This window comes from Giraffa tippelskirchi, chromosome 7 (assembly GCF_054371585.1).
Source record: "Giraffa tippelskirchi isolate mGirTip1 chromosome 7, T2T-mGirTip1v1.2.pri, whole genome shotgun sequence".
Classification (NCBI taxonomy): domain Eukaryota; kingdom Metazoa; phylum Chordata; class Mammalia; order Artiodactyla; family Giraffidae; genus Giraffa; species Giraffa tippelskirchi.
In genome coordinates this window covers 91689775-91710844 of record NC_137281.1, presented here as the reverse complement: position 1 = coordinate 91710844, position 21070 = coordinate 91689775, and the positions used below count along the sequence as shown (strand labels likewise).

At 37.9% G+C, this 21070-nt stretch overlaps 1 protein-coding gene and 1 pseudogene across 1 annotated transcript in view; one reads left to right on the top strand and one right to left on the bottom strand.

Annotated features, from left to right (window-relative positions):
- The window catches only part of AVEN (apoptosis and caspase activation inhibitor), a 191339-nt gene that overhangs the window by 129610 nt on the left and 40659 nt on the right, over positions 1-21070 (bottom strand). The window contains exon 3 of the mRNA XM_081510787.1: positions 17612-17789. Within this exon, the coding sequence (XP_081366913.1) occupies positions 17612-17789 (178 nt within the window). The remainder of the gene's footprint in view (positions 1-17611; positions 17790-21070) is intronic.
- Positions 1408-10217, top strand: LOC145512433 (lupus La protein pseudogene; annotated as a pseudogene).

Sequence of the window (21070 nt, the reverse complement as noted above, 5' to 3'; positions counted from 1 at the left end):
GTCTCTATATCCCTGTGAGATTTTGAACCTTGAAACTCTATCTCTATGAATGGAGAATCAGAGGTGCTCTATTTAACTCTAAGTTTCCAATAATAAAATCTTCAGATAAGTGAGTCCTCTCTGTTAAAACAGCCAGGCTTCAATCAGAAAGACTTTGAAAATTCACTGCTCCTGTTTAAAACTACAAATGAACTGGTCCAGAAAAATGGGGGATCAGAGTAGATGATGAGAGAAGAAAACCTCTCTCTAGGCAGAGATCTGATATAGATTGGTCCTTCTGATCAAAGTGGCTCTTATGTATTATTACTATTTCCTGAACAACCTCAGAACACATTGTAGTACTAGAATATGGTAAATCTATTGCAGACAGAGGAGAGCTCTCATGAATTTTTTTTTAAAGGAAAAGAAATACATTTTTTCAAATGGGGGGAAAAGTGAAAATTAAACTGTACAAATGGGTCCTTAAAGGATCTGAGAAAAACAGAAATCAGTCTCAGTTTGTTTCCCTTTCCTATGGTTCCTACAACCAAGAAACATGAGAAGGATATAAATCACAAACATGGAAACCAGGCAGTAGTAATATTCGCCTTCACACTGAAGTCCCAGGTCTAATGAAAGCAAACATGGAAAACTGACATAGGAGAAAGATGTATGATCGTAGAGAGGAGCCGAGAGAAGGGGTAGCAGAACAAGACAGCCAAAAAATCAGACAATAGATGGGACTTTTTTGGCTTATATTGTATCTCAAGTTTCTTTTTCATCCTATATGAATCTTTGGGAAAGTTTATATACTTGAAAATATTGTGTAATGGTAGTTCTTAAATCTCTATTCTCTGGGTTTCAAAACAAGAAACAACTCACTTTTTCACTATGATTTTGAGTGTTAAAAAAAAAAAAGAGCATAAGAATAATAGGGCCAAAGGCTCATGATATTCTGGTTGAATTAGTACTATTTTTTTTAATGATCCCCTAGTAAACTAGTATGGCACATAGCAACCAGACACAGTAGAGATGGGGCACAAGAAAATCAAACAGGTAGAGATGAAGATACATTGCTTTAAAGTCACATCAGGAACAGCAAATTCTCTAGGAATTATACTGTATAGTTGACAGACATGCATACTCCTACACAATCGGATTTAATAATATCTTTTTGTTAGCAGCTTACCTTTCAAGTACCAGTGCACAGAGAATGTCTTAACTTGACAAGACCTCACCCAGCAGCCTGCTCTAAAATGACTTCACTTTACCTGTTGTTTTTCTTGTGTAAGAGTGTCCTAGCGTGGTCCCTCACATGAACGCTCCAAATGGACTGCCTCTCAAGCAACGCTCCCTCTCATTTCTCCAGCTGTGGCCCAATGGTCATATATGATATGAGCACAAAATATGAATATAAAATACGCAAGGATGGGCTTCCTGGGAGAGGTACCTCAAGAGCAGGCAAAGCATAAAGGAGTACCTAAAAGCCTTGGGCAAGTACCTAAATGGGAAAGCAAAGAAAGTGCCAGAGAAAAAAAGAGGCAGAGGTGTAAAGGTAAAATGTGTCCCTCAAAGTGTCCCATTTATCATTAGCTATATAGAAAAAGAGCCCCCAAATGACTTCCTGCTCTCAGCAGAGGTATAGACAAGTCCATGAGCTGTTCTCAAATTCCATTTACCTCATATGCAAATTAAAACATCAAGAATATGATGAAAACTACTAATGTGCCATATCATTTTTACTTCAAAATGTAAGGGAAAAGATTGTTGTTTAGTCACTAAGTCATATCTAACTTTTTTGTGACCCCATGTACTGTAGCCCACCAGGCTCCTCTGTCCATGAAATTTCTTAGGCAAGAATATTGGAGTGGGTTGTCATTTCCTTCTCCAGGGGATTTTCCCAATCCAGGCATAGAACCCTCATCTGCATTGCAGGCGGATTCTTTACCACTGAATCACCAGGGAAGACCAAGGGAAAAGATACAGCTCTCATTAAGGTAACTCGTCTACCCTAAAAATGACATCATGACAGCTTCCAAACAAAACTCAAAAAAGACAAACCTGGGATTCAGACATGCTTTGCAAATAAGTACTCTCTCACTTAAAAACAGGGATCACCAAGTTGCAAAAATGTTCAATGGTCTATTGAGGTTACAGTAGACCAGTTTATGTATGAATATTACAATCAACTTTTTCTACGACTCCTCTAAGCCCTGGCAACAATCCCTTTGGATTTTCTCTCAAAATTATGGTAAGATATCCAAATAAGAAATCCAAAAGGATAATGTGAAAAATATTAACAATAGTGATGCTTTGTCAATTTTCCTAATGAATCAAATGAATTTCATTTACACAAACACAGCACATGGGTTAACACTTAATTATCTTCTTGCTTGAGCTGATAATTATCAACAGTCAAGAAACTCATTTCCATATCAGAGCTCCAGACTACTTCTGTCATAATAAGTCAGATAGTTGAAATACATCCCTATTTAGTTTTCCATATTTTTCAGTATAAATGAAACAAATAGCAGGTAATAAGAGCCATGTTTCCATTCCCATGACCAGATAAAAAAGCACCAAGCTATCCAACAAAGCTAACTTTTTTAAAGTAGCTAAAAGTTTTGTTTTGCCTTTTGTTTTTTTTTTTTATTATTATTATACGGCGGGGCAGGGGCACAGAATATAACTATTACCAGATCATGAAATGACTCAATTTCTATACAATATACCAAAAAGGGCCTGAACACATAGTCAGAAGGTTAAGAGTTCAATAAAGAACAGGGATGGGTTTTGGAATCAAGCTGACAGGTAATTACATTGCAGTTCCATCATGTAATAGTTATGTGACATTAGGCAAATTAACTTCTTGAGTTTAATTTGCCACATTTGTAAAACGGTCTAATATCGACCCTGCACGGTTACCTTGAAGTTAAATAGAATATCGTACACAAAGTACCAAATACCCAGCCAGGTGCTCTACAAATAACTATTTTAAACACATCTGTTTATGTGTATACCTTATCTAGGGCTTCCTGGGTTGTGCCAGTGGTAAAGAACCTGCCTGCCAATGCAGGAGACATAAGAGACGCAGGTTTGATCCCTGGGTGGGAAGATTCACTGGAGGAAGGCATGGCAACTCCCTCCAATATTCTTGCCTGAAGAATCCCATGGACAGAGGAGCCTAGCAGGCTATAGTCCATGGGCTCACAAAGAGTCAGACACGACTGAAGCAACTTAACATGCACACATATACTGCATCTACCTCCTTGACCTCAAATTAAGGCAGTTATTGTTACTCAACATAAGTTAGTATGAAATGGCCCCAATACATTTCACAGCAATGTTGCCTTCTCCATTGCAAATTCCTGCAAGTATACCCCCTCTTATCCAAACCCTACTCTGATGACCCCAAGAATGAGAAATGCTGCGCTCTGCAAAGAAAAAATAAATGAAAGTATTTCTGACAATAGCTCATCACTAAAATTATTCTGGAGCAAACCAGCAACCTGCTTAAGAGACCAAATTTCGGTCTAATGGTCAGATTCAATATGACGGACTGCTGTTAAATCATCACTGCCAAATCATGTTCATATTTTTAAGATCTTACAAATTTTTTAAAATGCTGTAAGTCCTTTCCCATATCACTAGATATGTGTACATGTGTGTGTGTGTGTATGAACAGCTTCATTTCAAAGTACCAAATACTACTATTCCAATTTTCTCTTACTCAAATATCTAAGAAAGAATGCATTCAGATTATGGGACTGCTGAGAATAGCAGTAACAAATAAATCGTTATATCATACATCAAAATGTCATGATTTTTTCCCCTTATCAAAATCTACCTTATCAACAACCTTAACCACAGTATCTCTCTGGATCACCCCTGTCTGGACAGCACTCCAGAAGCAACAAAGTCTGCCCTAGAATTACCCCCACTTCCATGGAAGATCAGCCACATAGGTGGTGTATGCCAGCTCAATGAAACATGCCTCTTTCTCATCTGTCAACTTCTGCAGGGTAGCTTTCGAAAGATGACATCTCCAAATTGCATGGGACACCATCCCTGTCTCTAGCATAAGTTCAACATCAAATGAAGTCTTCTTTAAACTGTAGTTGATTTACAGTGTTGTGTTAGTTTCAGGTGTACATCACAGTGATTCAGTTATACTTATCTATCTATCCTTTAAATGATGTTTTCTGACCAATGGATTTTAGACATATATACAAGTCCTTTGGAATGAAGCTGTTCATACACATACATATACACATACACACATGCATATATAAACACACACATACATATACACATCTATGGGTTTCCCAGGTGGCTCAGTGGTAAAGAATCTGACTGCCTTACATCTATACACACACATATGTACATTACTTGGGAGCCAACACATGCTCAGAGATAAATAAGCATTTTGTAACTGATTAATGAAGAAATTAAAATCAATTGTTGATTTTTTAACCTTGTTTAGCAGATGTACCCTCAATCACACCACTCAATGAATATAAACGCTTCCATTCTTTAAAGAAATTGACAGAAAGATCAATGACACAAGAATAGCACCATTTACACAACAGACAGCTCTGCAATAAAGCATAAATAAGTTGAAAAAGTCAACTATTTAGTATTACAGCATTCCCGCTTATCCCAGGCAACTCTCAGCCTCATTCTGAGAAAACTGGTTCCCCCTGAGGCTTTAAGAAGAAACCGAACATTTGCACAGCCTCAAAATATTTCCGCCTAGATGTTATTTACTTCATTATTTTAACATATGCCCACAAGCTGATACTCCTCCTGAGCAGGTAAAGCTTAATTCCCATTCCCTGGGGAGTGAGTAGGACTCAATGATCGGAGAGTAGGAAGTAATCTGACAGTGGAGAAACCTGACAAATACCACCTTCATCAAGGGATCAGAGTCAACACTATCAGTAGTACTACGCTGAACATGTGTGCCAACAAGAAAGGCACATCACCTCTGTGGTATTCCCCCCAAAATCCATAACTTCAGTCTAATCATGAGTCAACATCAGAAAAACCCAAATTAAACATGCTACAAAATTCCTAACCATTATTCTTCAAAAGTATCAAGTCCAGAAAAGACTGAAAGACTGTCACAAACTACAGGAGACTAAGGAGATAAATAAATGCAATGTGGTATCCTGCATTAGAACAAAGAAAAAACATCAGTGGGGAGAAAACAGGGGAATTCAAATGAAGTCTGTCATATACTAATGTGATTTTCTTAATTTTGATAAAGGTACTATGTTTAAGATATTATTTAACATTCGAGAAAGCTAGGTGAAGGTTGGAGTGATGTTCCCACAAGCCAAGGAACATCTGGAACCATCAGAAACTGGAAGAAACATGGATCTATTTTTTTCCTAGAGCTTTCAGAGGGAATATAGTCCTGCTGATAAGCTGATTTTGGACTTCTAGCCTCCATAATTATGAGAGAATAAATTTCTATCGTTTAAGCCAAATAAATAAATAGGTCTTCATATCACTTAGTATTAAATAAATCCACATGTAAGATATTCTGCAACTTTACCACCTTCCTCACTTGTTGGAATAGATTTATGCTAGGCTACAAAGTAAGTTGCTTTTCATTGAAGACTATCTTCCCAGGGCTACAGTTCTTAAAAAGAAGACAAAATGTAGTAGCAAATGTATGGACCACTGACGCAGTAAATCACACCCTGTGGTTCTCAAGGGAAACACTGAGACCACAAAAACTATCTCCTTAGCTAGTAAATAACAGATGAACAGATGAAGAAAAAAAAGTTCTCAAACTTCATGATTTTAAGAGACTAGCAGTATCATTATTAAAAATGAAATATTTCCCTCCATGTACAATACACAGGATGCAGTATTTAAGGGATGATAAATAATGACCAAGAGACTATTAAGTAAGTCCCTTTCACAAGTGCCAATGAAACATGTTAGATACAGGTTTTATTTCCAAAAGTAATTCTCACCACAGATTATGAAAAGCAGTAAGTTGACATCCTCACTATTTGTGGAATGCGCATCACACTCAGCAAGTGTATTAAGCAGTATATATTGATATTTCATCAGCATCAGTTCCATTCTTAGGTAACTGAAAATGCTAAGACCAATGTAACAAATCACGTGAAAGCATTCCTCCCATTCTCTTTAAGTATGACAGCACACTAACAATATACAATGCAGTATTCTGTATGTGTTCCAATCTTTTGATTTATGTCAAAAGGTACATTTGAAGTTTCTTCCCAGAAAATTCATTTATGATACTGACTTTAAAAAAACAACAACAAAAGAATCGATAGCACTAGGCAGTGCTTGGATCTGTCTCTTGCCTCAGCAGTGTTGAGTGGGACAGACCCAAGATTCACCCCCATTCTCCAGCCTCTGATCCTCCTCCAATCCCCTCTTCAGCTGCAGCCCCCAAGACCATCTCTATGCCACCCCTTGCTTCCAACAACAGTTAACACCAGGATTTGTGGTTGCCTCCTTGTCCCCAGTCAACCATGAGCTCCCAGATCCACCAGAATTATTCCAAAAAGGTCAAAGCTGCAATCACCCACCTGGTCAACCTGCATCTGTGGGTTTCCTGTACATCTCTCTCTCTGGGCTTCCATTCCAAATGCAAAAGTGTGGCCGGCCAGAGGTACTGGGAAAACGCGAGGGTGCCATACATCTCTAGAAGATTCGAAATTAGGGCTGTGGCTGAGTCTTCTTCTGGGACATGCAGAAGCTGCCTCAAGATTGAGTGGGGTCACAGCCTTGGTGCCAAGGAAGAGATCTTGAGCCCAGAGGAAACCCTGAATCAGGTCTTGCTGTGAATCTGCAAGCCCTGGGTTCTGCCCACAGAGATGTCCACCTCTCTGACTTCCTGGAGAAACGCTTCCTGGATCACAAGGTGAAGTTCACCAAGAAGGACAACCACCTGCCAAACTCCTCAGGCAAGGCTGAGGCAGGGCTGGGTGAGACCTCTTTGAAATGCTAACCCTTAAGCATGACTAGAAGCCTCCAGGGGCAGCACCTTCTAAACACCTGCTGCAGGTCCCTGGCCTCTGGACTTCTGCCTGAGTCTTTGCCTTCAACTTCTCAACCAGCCACAAACCCTCTCCCAAGCTACAGACCAAGTGTAAACAATAAAGCTTCCTTTTGCAGAAACAAATATATAAGAGAATGTGTATCTTAATGATATATATGTAGATTTTAACGGACAGTGTCAAATGGGAAAGATATCAACTCTGAAGCCAGGCATAAGTTTAATCCTTATTAGGCTACATGTGAATGTTGTACATGTTATTTAACACTGTTTTTTAAGACTTAATTTCAACACACCTAGAGATAATGAAATCTATCATATAGTAACAGTTCCGAATCAATGATACAGAAAAGAGCCTTTGCATCACGGCTTATACAGAGCCTTCACCTGGTAGGTATCCAGGAAATAGTAGTACTTATTTCCATCAGCTTGTTAGCTTAAGGTCATTTGCTGTCACAGGGTCACTAATGGCCACAGGGATCCATTTACACATACATCTCTTGCTTATTTATTTTAAGCCTAACTCTTCTGAGAATGCTGGATGTGTTAACTTAATGCACTTGGGTAAAATGCTATAGAACCTTTGCAAAATTTAAAGAAGCCATGAGAACAAAATTATAGGGTTAAAAAAAAATTCCTTGGGCGTTCCCTGATGGTCTAGTGATTAGGATTCAGCACTTTCACTGCCATGGCCCAGGTTCAAACCATGCTTGGAGAACTGATATCCTGGCAAGCCCTGTGGTGCAGACAAAAATATTTTTTTAAATAAAAAGTACAATAATATTCCTTGATAAATCACCTTGCCTGTCCCTATGCAGCAGGAAGGACCATTGTTGAATCCATCCCAGTCAAATAAGACCATACCCATATTGAAAGATCAAAACAATTCTACAACTCTCCATTACACACCTAGTTAACATTTCATATACAAATTACACATAAGTTTCCATCTCCCTGACATTTTAGTTGAGCACATTTGGCTTTTTTCCACTGTCTTTAGGGCCTGGAACACGTATGACATAATTATTAAATCACTTCTCAGACTTTTTAGCATCATAATCTTTTCATCAGAAATCCAGTTTTTCCCATTTTTAATCATCTTTCAAGTTCCCTGTGTCTTCTCTGTAGTTGTAGAGACTGAAAGAGGTCGACAAATCCCATAAGAGAGAAAACAAACTAATAGTCACTGTGTTTTACATTCTATGTGTCAGTATTATGCTGTTATTTTAATGATGATCCTATGTTAATGGCCTGACTTCAAACACAAAACTAGCTTTTTTCAACCATCACATTTATACCATATATTCTACTCCAACAGTTTGCTTGTCTTTGCCTATAAAATAATTCTTAGCTTTTTATACCACTTTATAGTCTAAAATTCTACATGATCCTTGCAACCATTTTGGATTAAAGCAAGGCAGGTATTATTTCTAATTCACAGTTTAATAAAAATAAAACAGAAGTTCCGAGAGTTTCACTCCCTCCAGGGCATGTAGTTAATAAGTGACAACCAGAACCAAGACAGCTCAGCTGACATCCATCAATCCAATGGACTTCTATCCTACAACCAACATACACTTATGACACTTCAGGTACACTTACTGCAACAGATGCCTTTGTTATCACAATCCTGTGGTTATATCTGCCCTTCCCATAGCTTTAAATTCATGTTCCATGCCTTTTATATTAGAAGAGATTCTATTCTGACCTTCATTAAAGGCTTATGCCAAAATAATTCTTTTAAAATCTCTCTTTCTAGAGCAAGTAAAGAAACTTATCAACTTCCACTTAATTATGACATTGATCATGAGCATTTATTTGCTCTGTTTTCCAAAGGCTCCTTTATATGAAGGTAATTTTTTAAAGGGAAGTAGCAGTCCCCAAGAATAAAGAGACTGACAGGGTAGACAGGAGAGTTGGAAGGAACATGCCAGATGCTGGTAGAATGTAACATGCAGATTTGATGATTCAGACAGTTAGACATTTATCAACCAGAACAGTATCTGGAATACAAGTCCAAAAAGATTCAGTAATGTGCTTTCATTAAGATTTCTAGTAAGAATAATTTATCTAACAGTGTAGGTAAACATTCAGTTCATAAAATGAACTTGAGACACTGTGGTCTTTGCTAGTGGACCCTGCAGCTAAGCTCTTAAGGACTAGGCTCAGGAAGACAGCCACAATAGCCAAAAATGGTGCTGGTAAAGAAATGGCTGCTCTGGGACCAAAATCCGTCATCAAACTAAGTGTTATTTGAATGACTTTAATTTGCCATGAGATAGATTTTTTAAGGAACAGATCAAACTAGATGAAAGCTGGGTACCTCTGGAGATAATAAAATTCAACAGGTTAAAATGCCTACAAACTTATAATAGAAATATTAAGAAAGTCAAAGTCAGAACTCATGAAAATAAAGATAAACCTAAAATCAGAAGCTCTCCATGTAAAAGTCCTTCTGATGAGTATAAAATGTCTGATGACTGTTAACTATAAAAAATAATGTAAAAACAGATCCACTTATATAAAAGAATTCTCAACTGGCACCACCTGTGGTGACAAAAGAAATATTAGAAGATAAAGGTCAAGCACAAAATATTCAAATGAGAAACACATTATACAAAGCATTTGAGAATTCATATTGTAGTGTCTGATTTTGCTAAAAAGTTTAGAGACCTCTGACCAAAAGTATAGACAGATCATCTAATGCTTTTCAAGGAAGATTAATTTGCAAAAAAAAAAAAAATAAAGAAGAGAAAGAAGGCAAAATAAGTCATAAGATAAATTAAGGCCTAAACAAGAGGAAAAAAGACAGTGCTGTAAATGCTGAAATGAAATGTCTACAATAAAAGATTGGATGTTTACTGAATTTTTCGGATGACTTAGATGATCTGACCTATAGAGAAGATCAAGACTTCCTCTTCTCAAATTGTGAGGAAATAAAGTGGATAGACTTTATCAAAGGTGCAAAAGAGAGATATAATTCTACTTCATGAGAAAGCAATAGAAATAATATATGTGGCTGAAGAAGCCAATACTGGTAACCTCCAATTAAAGAATGAGAGAGAGAGACGAGGAGTACGAGGAGAGGAACAAACACAGCCCTGAAAAAATCACGGTGGATCAACCAGAATCCTTCAACAAATGGAAATCAAAAGGTCACAGATTTAAAGGAAAAGGAATTAAAGCTTCATAGGCTGCGTCTGTCAAAAGAAAAGTAGTACAGTTTCAGAGCAAGGAAATGAAAACTGATAGCGATGGTGTACATGATAAAAACTGAGGCAGCTGGACCAGTAAAAATAGACAAAGAGCCTTCACCAAAACAACAGAAAATACAATGGTGCAGGAGACCTGTAGGGTAGCAAACAAACTTCTAGGTATTCAGCTGCTTCTATCTTTGGAGGTTTAAAAAAAAAAAAAAAGAAAATCAAATTAGATCCAATTCAGTGTGCAGCTAAAAGAAAGGAAAAGACTTTTTTGCTTCTATGGTTTAACCTTTTTGTTTCTGTTGTTCAAATAAAGACTGTTTTAATGTATAGTTCTGCTTGTGTTACTTCAAATGATTCAAATATCAAAGAAAAGTTTTTCCACTAAGTGCCTTTGTAATATGAGAATATATAAGCAAAAACTAATAAAATACATACCAAATAAAAAGAGGGAAAAACAAAAGAACTGAGTCAAAGAGGTCAAATACAACTCAACTATCTTGCTGCTTCATGGGAAAAAATGTTCCAAGTTTAATTAAAAAATACAGGTGCTAGAATGACAGCCTTATTTTCCTTTTTGGTCTAACTGCTGGCAAGAGGGTATAGAGGCAAAGAAATCAAATATCATTATAATTAAAACCTCCCCCTAATAAAATTATGAGGAAGATAAGATAGTAGCTTTTTATGAAGGTCTAAATTGGTTTTATTCAATGACCCATGAATCAGGCAGCATCCCATCCATAGGATAGACAGGCTCTTCCTGTAATAGCTTCAAATAAAAACATGCCTAGACAGCTGTGCTGACCAAACTGTAGTCTAATCATTTCATTATTTGTTCCACTTAAAGAGCTTATAGACTTGCACATAAAAGATTGGTTTTCTCATGTTTATCTTCAATATTGCTCCAGTGCATCCTGTTCACACTGTAAACAGTTTTCTAACTCTTTATCTGAGGCATCTTAAATGGGAAAAAAAAAGCATATGGCATGATTTTAATAACTCGCCATTTGGAAAAAAAAAAAGGAGAAGGCAGAAAAATTGCTTAAAGATCTCAGTTTTTATGCATCAATGTGAGAGCATGGTACCCTTTTTAAAACTTTTGAAATATAACTTAGAATTGCAAGGATATTGTTCAAAAAGAAGAGCTAAAAGCATGATTAGCTACAGGCTGAAGGTTTACAAAGAGTACTAAACAGATATCTGAAGGCTCCCAATCCTATCAGAAAAAGTAGGACTTCAAGCAAACTAGTCCCCTTCCCATATACTCCATTTGTAAAAACGTGATGCCATGGCCCCTGGCCAGAAACTCAAAGCAGAAAGCACCTGCACTGTGAAGACGCAAGTTGGAGGTGCACAAACAGGCTGCCTCGCTCAAGAGGTTTCTTTTGGTCTGTGGTAGTATCTGAAATTCTACCATAAGACATCCATTTTTAGACTTTTTTTTCTTATATAGAGAGATACATAAGCAATACATATATACAATTTAAAGAATTATTAAACAAACACAAGTAACTACTATCCAGATCAAGAGACAGAATACTGTCACCCTCAGAGCCGTCTCCCTCACCCCCACTCCCCACACCCACACCCACTACACAGCCCCCCCACTTACTGCCCCTCATCTCTCCACGGGAGGTGACCACAGTCCTGATTGTTATAATAATCATCTCCTTGATTTTCATTTTACCACTTAAACACGCATCCCTAAATAACACTATTTACTTCTTTTTTTCTCATGTTTGAACTTTATATGAATAAAATCCCACTGAGGTATTGTATACTTCAGTTATATATACCTGCACCCATATGACAGAATGTGAATGGGGGGAAACATACCCTTTCTCACCTTAAACTCATGACCAGCAACCTCCAATGGGCCTCCATTAGCTCTCAGCAACCACACCACATTTTCCTATTTCATTCAAGTTCCTACACCCTGGTCAACTATTTGCTTCCTTTTTTTAGTATTTTTTTTTATTATTGAAATGTAGTTGATTTACAGTATTGTGTTATTTCAGGTATACAGCAAAGTGATTCAGTTGTATTTTTTGGATTATTTTTCATTCTTGAATGAGATATTGAATCTAGGTCCTTGTGCTATACAGTGGGATCCTGTTGTTTTTCTATTTTATATAAAGTAGTGTGTATCTGTTAATCTCATGCTCCTCATTTATCCTCCCCTCCTTTCTCTTTTTGGCAACCATGATGTTTCTTTTCCTAGAGATAACCATCTCTCAACTTCTATCCTCTCCTCACATTTCCAGTATCTCCTCTCTGAATCTCACTCATAGCTTTCTTATTTCACTAAGAAAACAAAGAACCAGAAGAGAACTTCCTCAAACCCCCGTCACATCTACCCAACTACCTATACCTATGCCCAAATATTCAGTGTGTGTGTGTGTGTGCACGCACATGTATGTGCTGAGTCGCTTTAGTCATGTCCGAAGCTTTGTGACCCCATGGACTGTAGCCAACCAGGCTCCTCTCTCCATGGGATTCTCCAGATGAGAATACTGAAGTGGGTTCTCATGCCCTTCTTCAAGGGATCTTCCCAACCCTGAGATGGAACATCTCTTATGTCTCCTGCATTGGCAGGTGGGTTCTTTACCACTAGCGCCACCTGGGAAGTCTGGGTATCCTCCAATCACAGTTGAAAAACTGCCCAAGCCCCTAGCAGTGGCAATCAATTCTATCTCTACAAATGATTCCATCATCTCATGTAGACCAAAGAACACAGATCCTCAATTCTCATCTCTTCTCAGATTATTTTTTACCTCTTTTCTGGATGTTTTTATCAACCAGTAAACATTCAATTACTTCTCCCATGTTTAAAAAAATATGTTTTAATCCACTTCCCCCATCAGCCCATTACTCTCCTTCCCTTTAGAACAAAACTCAATATTAATAGTTGTTTATACTTTCTCTGACACGTCTCTATTTCCATATTCTTATTAAATCCAAGAAAGAGTTTATCCCACCACCCCAATAAAACTGCCTTAGCTAAGATCACTAGTAAATTCAGCTGTCAATTCTTGCTTGTCAACAGCTGCATTTGACACTGACCCCCCCTTTTTTCCTGGAAACATGTTCATTCTCCTTTGCTAGTTTTTTCTCATCCGTAACCACTAGACACTGTGTGGTACCCAACGCTGAGTACCTTTCTACCCAGTAATTCCCTCGGACAGCTCATGCGTTCTTGTGACTTTCAACACCGTCTATAGGCTGGCTTCACCCACATGTGAATCTCCTATCCAAACCTGGGTCCTGAACTCCAGACACCTTCATCCAACAACCCGCTTGACATTTCCAGTATTTCCCGTCGGGTGCTGTGCTGGGTCTCTTCCAGCTACCAGTCCAGATTCACTCTCCACTGGTCTTCTCCCTGTTCTGCCCAGAGGTTGATCTATACAGATCACAGCTACAGGTTTTCCTTGCCTTCAGACTTTCAGTAGGTTAGGCTTATGGGAAGCCTTGGCAGGACAATGGAGGAAAAAAGGAGTCTAAGATCAGAGTACATATTGCCCTGTCCTTCTCCTGGTGGAGTCACCTTTGCTGGCTACATCTTTTGACCAAGGTGATTCATCCTCTCAAGGTAACCATCTCACATGACGCTCTCCTTCAGCATTCTAGTAACAGGGATGTTAACATCTCTGTCTTTACCCACCCTCCCAATACCGTACTGTCTTTGTGTTTTCTCTACATCCTACCCACACCTTTGTAAGTGATTCCTTTGTTAAAACTGCCTTATAATTATACTGAGTGTACCATCTATTTCCTACAGGATTCTGACTAATACAGATGTCTAACTGGCATCTCACTTTTAACACATGTAAACTGAGCACCTCCTACAGTTTTATCATCTCAGTTAATGTTAACCCCCTTCTTCTAGCTGTTCAGGCCAAAATCTTGGCATCATCTCTATGCATCTTTTCATCTCATACCCACATTTGCAAGTCCAGTCTCATACTCTACATTTGTGCTTGCTCTGCACATGAAGTCACTTCAGTCATGTCCGGCTCTTTGCAATCCTATGGACTGTAGCCTGCCAGGCTCCTCTGTCCATGGGATTCTCCAGGCAAGAATCCTGGTGAGGGCTGCCATGCTCTCCTCCATGGGATCTTCCCGATCCAGGAATTGAATCCATGTCTCTTACGTCTTCTGCATTGGCAGCGAGTTCCTTATCACTAGCACCACCTGGGAAGCATTCCTTCCAAAACAGATCCAAAACTCCACCATGCTTCACCACCTCCACAGCTCCCACCCCTGGCCACCGCCACCATCAATGCCTGTCTGCACGACAGTCGGCCTTCCATATCTGCAGGTTCCTCATCCACAGATTCAACCACAGAGGGAAATCTGCAGATGCTGAGTCCATGGAAACAGAGAGTTGACTGTGCTGCATACCACCTACTACATCACAGAAACAGACAGTTGACTGTTACATAAGGAGCTTGAGCATCTGCAGATGTTGGTATCTGCTAAAGGTCCTGGAACCAATCCCCCATGGATACTGAGGAACAGCTTTATTGCAATACCCTCTCTGGTCTACCTGCTCCTTCCCTCATCTGTCTTCAGGTTTTTCCAACTCAAGCAGATAGACTGACCTGTTAAAACAAGAGTGAGTTGTATCACTCTTCTCTTCAAAACCCTCCAATGGCTAAACATTTCACTCAGAATAAAAGCCAACATCTTTATAATGGTCTGCAAGTTTCCATGGGATCTGGTCACATTGACACCTCTCTGACTTCACTGCCAACCTGCTTACTTTGCTCCAGCCACGCCGCCTCTCTGTTATTTCCTTTACTCCTATCTCAAAGCCTTTGAACTTGCTGCTCTCTGTGCCTGGAACACTCCTCCCACAGACATCCTCAATGCCTGCTCCCTCACCTTCCTCAGGTCTTTATTCAAATGTCATCTTATCGGTACGACTTTCTCTGGCCACCTTTATAAAATGGTAACAGCCCCTCCTCACTTCATTTCTACCCTAACTATAGCCATTTAATATCTTATATAGTTTCCTTTTCTTTATTGTGCGTCTCCACCCTCTAGAATGTTAACTCCATGAGGCAGGTGTTCGTGTCCTGTTTAACTTCTATATGCTCATCCTCTGAAATGGCACCTGGAAACGGTGGGTGCCCCAACAATTGTTGAAGGAACCTCAACTAGATACCACACAATCAACTGGCCAAAAGGGAAAGAAAAAAGGTTTAACGGCTCTACATATTGATGAAAACTAGGAAGTTCAGCTTGTCTCCTCTTTGGAGAGCAATTTGGCAGTATCCAGGAAAGTCCACAATGTGCACATCTATGATATATTTTCTCGGTTATAAATGTGTTTATACAAACTAGGACAGTATACTGAAAGTCACAGTCATTCTAAGGAATATGGTCAGCCTGTCTACAGGACATTCTTAATGTTTTATGCTTACAGAATGAACTCCACTTATCAAAAGTAAACCAGCACAGCCTTACCCCACCAGAGGAAGAAAGCATGGCAGCTCTTACAAGCTTATGCTGCAGTAAAAGGAAAATGATAGATCAGCAGCAGAGTGGGGAAGAAATGTAAGCACATATCAAGATGTGATGGCTGTGATTTCCCAAGAAACTAATTACAGATAAACAAGCCACTCAGGAAATCAGTAAGCAAAGACAGGCTATAAGAAAAATACATATGAGACCCAAACCATGCCAAGCTTTAAGTTATAAATAAAACACTAAAATAAGTTACCAAAATCATAAGCCAATGCACGTAAGAGTTGAGTTAGATAGAATTCTGAATTGCCTTCAAACATTTATACAGTATATTTTATTGCCAGATAGTGTCCTAGTAACTGACTACACAAGTGATTCAGTCAAATCTACTGGTAGGTAGTCCACATGTTAACTTTATTGCACTACTTCAATTTTCCCCCTAAATCTTTTAGCAAAGCAGTTGATTAAAAACTGAAACTGACCAGCTCACATTTCACCTTTCTCCTATTTGAAGAAAAGAGCTTACAAATCCATACATAACTGGCCAAAATGCAGACAAGAAAGGGGAAACACCCATCTGAGTGGCAAAAGTCCCATCCCTGAACAGTGAGCAAGTTGGACGCCACCAATCACACAAGGGGGTGATGCTACTGACAAACATAATGACCCCAGGCTGAATCTGTTCTCCTACTCAAATCTAGTTCTCTCTCCCCTTACCTCTTCCTTTCCTACTCAAAGGGTTTATTCTGTTAAGTTAGAAGAGAATTCACTTTATGATTCTTAGTTTGGTACAGGCATTTAAAAATACAGGTAGATGAGAAAAAAAGGTACAACTTAACTGCAACATCAAAGCTGGAAAGAAGAGGGAATTCAAAACCAACTATCTGAAAATACTATTGTCACTTTATTTCTCTGCTTCTCACAGCTTCATCCTTTACTTTTTTTAATCTGGAAATTTTTTGAGACAATTATAAATTCACATAGTTATAAGAAATAATACAGCAAGATCTCCTATACAGTTGGCCCCAATGGTAACATTTTTCAAAACTATATAGTTGAATATGCCACTCAGGAATTGACATTTGACATAGACTCCAATCTTATTCAGACTTCCCCTTTTTTATTTGCGCTCACTTGTGTATATTATGAATGTGTGTATAAGTTTGTGTGTTCACCACTACAATCAAGATATTGATCAATATGAGCACTGCAAGGCATATCCATCTCCCTCCCTCCCCCATCCCTAACTCCTGAAAACCACAATTCTATCCATCATTTATCATTTTAATTTTTATGCCATAGCCTGGTAGCAAATAGCCTTCTATACAACCAGCTCTGCTCCATTTCCTGTTACTACTCTCCAGCTTCACACTGCTGTGCATCACTCCAGGGAGTCAATCTTAAACAGATGGTCATAGAAGTAATTAGTTTTTCACCTTACTGATAAAGAAGACTATTCAAAAACAAAAACTTTGGTGTTCAGGTACATATGGTTTCAGTGTGCCTACCCACTAGTATGTATATTCCTGGCTATAAAAGAAGGAAGAATGAACATATATTCTAGAAACATAATAAAGCTTTGTAAACTTAAGTACCTATTCCTCTGAAATCAAAGAAAACACTTCTGTCTCTCAGCCTACCCAGTTTAGAGGGACACAGTTTAGCATTTCATTCCCATAAAGCCTTTTACCCATTTCAACCAGAACTTAAGTCATTCTACATCAGTATGTGGAAACCCAAGGCTTCCACTTAAAGAAATATCACTTTTTCCTTGCAAACCATTAGATACTGTCCTTTACCTGGATTTAAAATCCAAACAATGAATGCTAGTTATTAAAATGCTATTTAAAAAGGAATATAAATGTCCATGCAACATTCATAGCACTAAGTAGTATGCAACTGGGATTCATACCTGCAGAGCTGAGAAGAACACTGAAATCTGTCCCCCTCTGTGATTCTCCACTTTCATTATCAACTTCTTTTTCAGTATCTTGATATCGATCCCAGTTAGAGACTATCTTCCTTTTAGAATAATTTCCCTGTTCTTCATTCTCTTCTCCATAGGTCTCTGCATCACTGTCATCTTCAATCTGCAATCATTAGAGACAAATCGATAAGCTGACGGTAGAAATCTTGACCTTAGTCGCCTTAGCAATAAAATGTTTAAAAACAAAAAAAAACACAGTACATAGGTATCACGATAAAGAGTACATTATATAAGACAAGCTCTCTGAAAACATTAAACAGTATTTTAAGAGAACTCCATTATATCATACATTGTGCTTTCCAGGTAAACTTTTCATTTCACTGTCAAAAGGAAATCTGATGAGTTCCGACCTAAAATTTGTGTAACTGAATCTTTAAAGTCTACCCCAAGGTATCCTATTTCAAGAGTTGTTTCTTCTTACTGAAATAATCAAGGCTGTAAGAGTCACAGGCAAAAGACTTAATTAAAGGTGAAAATCACTTCTTCCGATTTACATATTTTACAAACACACCCCATAAGTATATAAGCTTTAAATGGAAGCCCTGCTCAGATGCATTTTAGACAACAGTTTCCAGTCTTGGGCATTAAAATGTTGAGAGCACATGCAGAAAAATGCAGAATGTGAGAAATTACAAAAGATAAATGGTCTAGTTTCTTCAACAAATAAATTACAAGGGGAAAACAGTGGGAGAAAGGGGAAAAAACCTAGAGATTAAAAGAGCTTAATAGACACATAACCACTGTAATGTGGGAACTTATTTGTACTCTGATCCAAATAATATAACTAGTGGGAATTCTCTGGCAGTCCAGTGGTTAAGAATTGATGCTTTCACTACCATGGCCTGAGTTCAATCCCTGGTCAGGGAACCAAGATTTCACAGGCTGCATGACATGACCAAATATATATATCAAACAATTTAACTAGAAAAAAAATCATTTATAACACCATTGAAGAAATGTGAACAATAACAAGATATTTTCTTATATTAAGGAAATATTTTACTTGCTTATTGTTTGGTGTGATACGATTATTTGTTAAATATTTTTATCTTTTAGAAATAAATATTGAACTATTTATTGATGATATGATGTAGGATATGCTTCAAAATCATAGGTGGAGAGGACTGGTGGGTAGAGATGAAATAAACTGAGCATAATTGATAATTTCTGAAGCTGGATGAAAGTATATGGAAATTTATTGTATAATTCTATCTACTTTAGTACATGTTTGAAATTTTCCATAGTAAGAACTAAAAAAAGATGCATATAGAATCTAAAGACACAATTCAAACAGGTAGCCCAAAGATTATAAAATCTTTATGAAATACTGTAAGACTTGTAAAACACATTAAAATAATCCATTTGTACAAGATGAGTTAGACTTTACACTTTTATTGACACGGGAATAGGACATGTTTATTGCAGAAAATTAGGAGGGAGAGACAAGCCAAAAAATAAAAAACCCAGGTTCCCATCACCTGGGCACACCACTATTAACACTTTGCTGTACATTCTTTCAGATCTTTTACTATGTTTATATTTATATATACTTTTGGTAACCAGACTTTTTCATCAATATTCTCCACCTCTGTTTTTCAGTAAATTTCATTTTCTACAGCATCCAGACTATTTCCAAATTTCCCTAACTGATCCCCAAAATTTCCTTTAGAGTTGGTTTTTCCAAGACAGTATGCAAGACCATGCATTATATCTCACTGCTTGTCCATTAAGTCTCTTTGAATCTACCACAACCTCTATTTTTATAACATTTATTTACTGAAGAAGGCAAAAGGACCCACGTTCTGTCTGGTTATTTCCTTGTGGCGTTAGTATATTAATTTATAGGAAATAGTGGATAAAAAACATTTTTAATCTAAATGCTCAACAGACTTGAGTTAAATTTTTGGCTAAAATACATCACAGATGGTGAATAACATACGATAAATGGCTGAGCCAACATGAGTAAAGTGGAAAAGCAAAAAGTGTTAGTCGCTCAGTCATGTCTAATGCTTTGTGACCCTATGGACTGTAGCCCACCAGACTTCCCTGTCCATGGAATTCTCCAAGCAAGAATACTGGAATGGGTAGCCATTCCCTTCCCCAGGGGATCTTCCTGACCCAGAGATCGAATCCGGGTCTGCATTACAGGCAGATTCTTTACCATCTGAGCCGCCAGGGAAGCCCCAACATAAGTAAAGCTAAGATTAACCAATGAGTTTGTACCATGAAGCCTGATCTACCTAACCACCATAGTGAGGTTTTTCCCTGTTGCATCGAGCAAACTATCTTGTGTGGTGTTATTTTGGTCCACGACAAATTTCAGGTTGCCCATCAACCATTCACATATCAAATTTAAACCTAGTCAATAATCCTTGCCTGAATCAAATTTCATAAGCTTTCATGAAGCAATGGAGTAAGCAACCTTTCAAGACCACTTTCAGCCCTGAAATGTCATCATAAATCTCCTTGACAGCACAAAAATATGGCAATCCACATTATGATCTAGAGATCTTGAAGGCTGCCTGAAACCTAACAGTTTCCTGTCATTCCTGAAAGTTTCTCAGAATCAAAAGATGCTGGCAAATTAAAGATAAGTGAATGAGATCTATATAAATAACAAATGCCAGGAATATTTCAAAGAAAATACCTTGAAACTGATGAGAATCTGGTAGGTAGACTACAGCTGAAAGTATCTGTAGAGTTTAATTTGGGAAAGTTCAATATTCTTTTGTTGACCCACTGTGTAAGGAGAGTTCAGAGAGGCTTCCCCAGTTAGTAGAAAAATTTTAACACAGATATAGCCCATGGCAAAAATGTAAACCTGAGCAAAATAATTAGCTCGATGTGAAAGGATTATGATCTGAAACACCCAAGGAACTATTAACCAGAAATAAGCACTGAAATGGGAGACTGGAGATCTAGACAGAATTAATGATCTTGCCATCACTATCATTTAATATTTACAAAGTGTTTATAATAGCTTGGGCCTTGCTGCTGAATGACTCACTAATCCCCAACTCAGAAGAATCACTGAACAGGAATCTCATTATCTCCACCTAAATGTGGAGACAAGAGTCATCATTAGCCTCCATCACAAGAGGGTAGTAAGAAGTAATAAAGTTTGGAAGACATTTGATGTAACTTAGAGAAAGGTACATCTTAAAAACTCCTAGAGATTTTATGTTTACTTCATTTTGCAAAAATCTGGGACAGGATAAAATTCGCAAAATCCCATGGTGGGAGAAACAGCAGAACAAATACGAAAATACTGATGAAAGCAATGTGAAAACTAAATAGGAAGGCATCATTATATAAATATTATTATGAAATGTCTGGTGTATACTGTGAACTATAAGACACTGATGAAAGAAATCGACAATACAA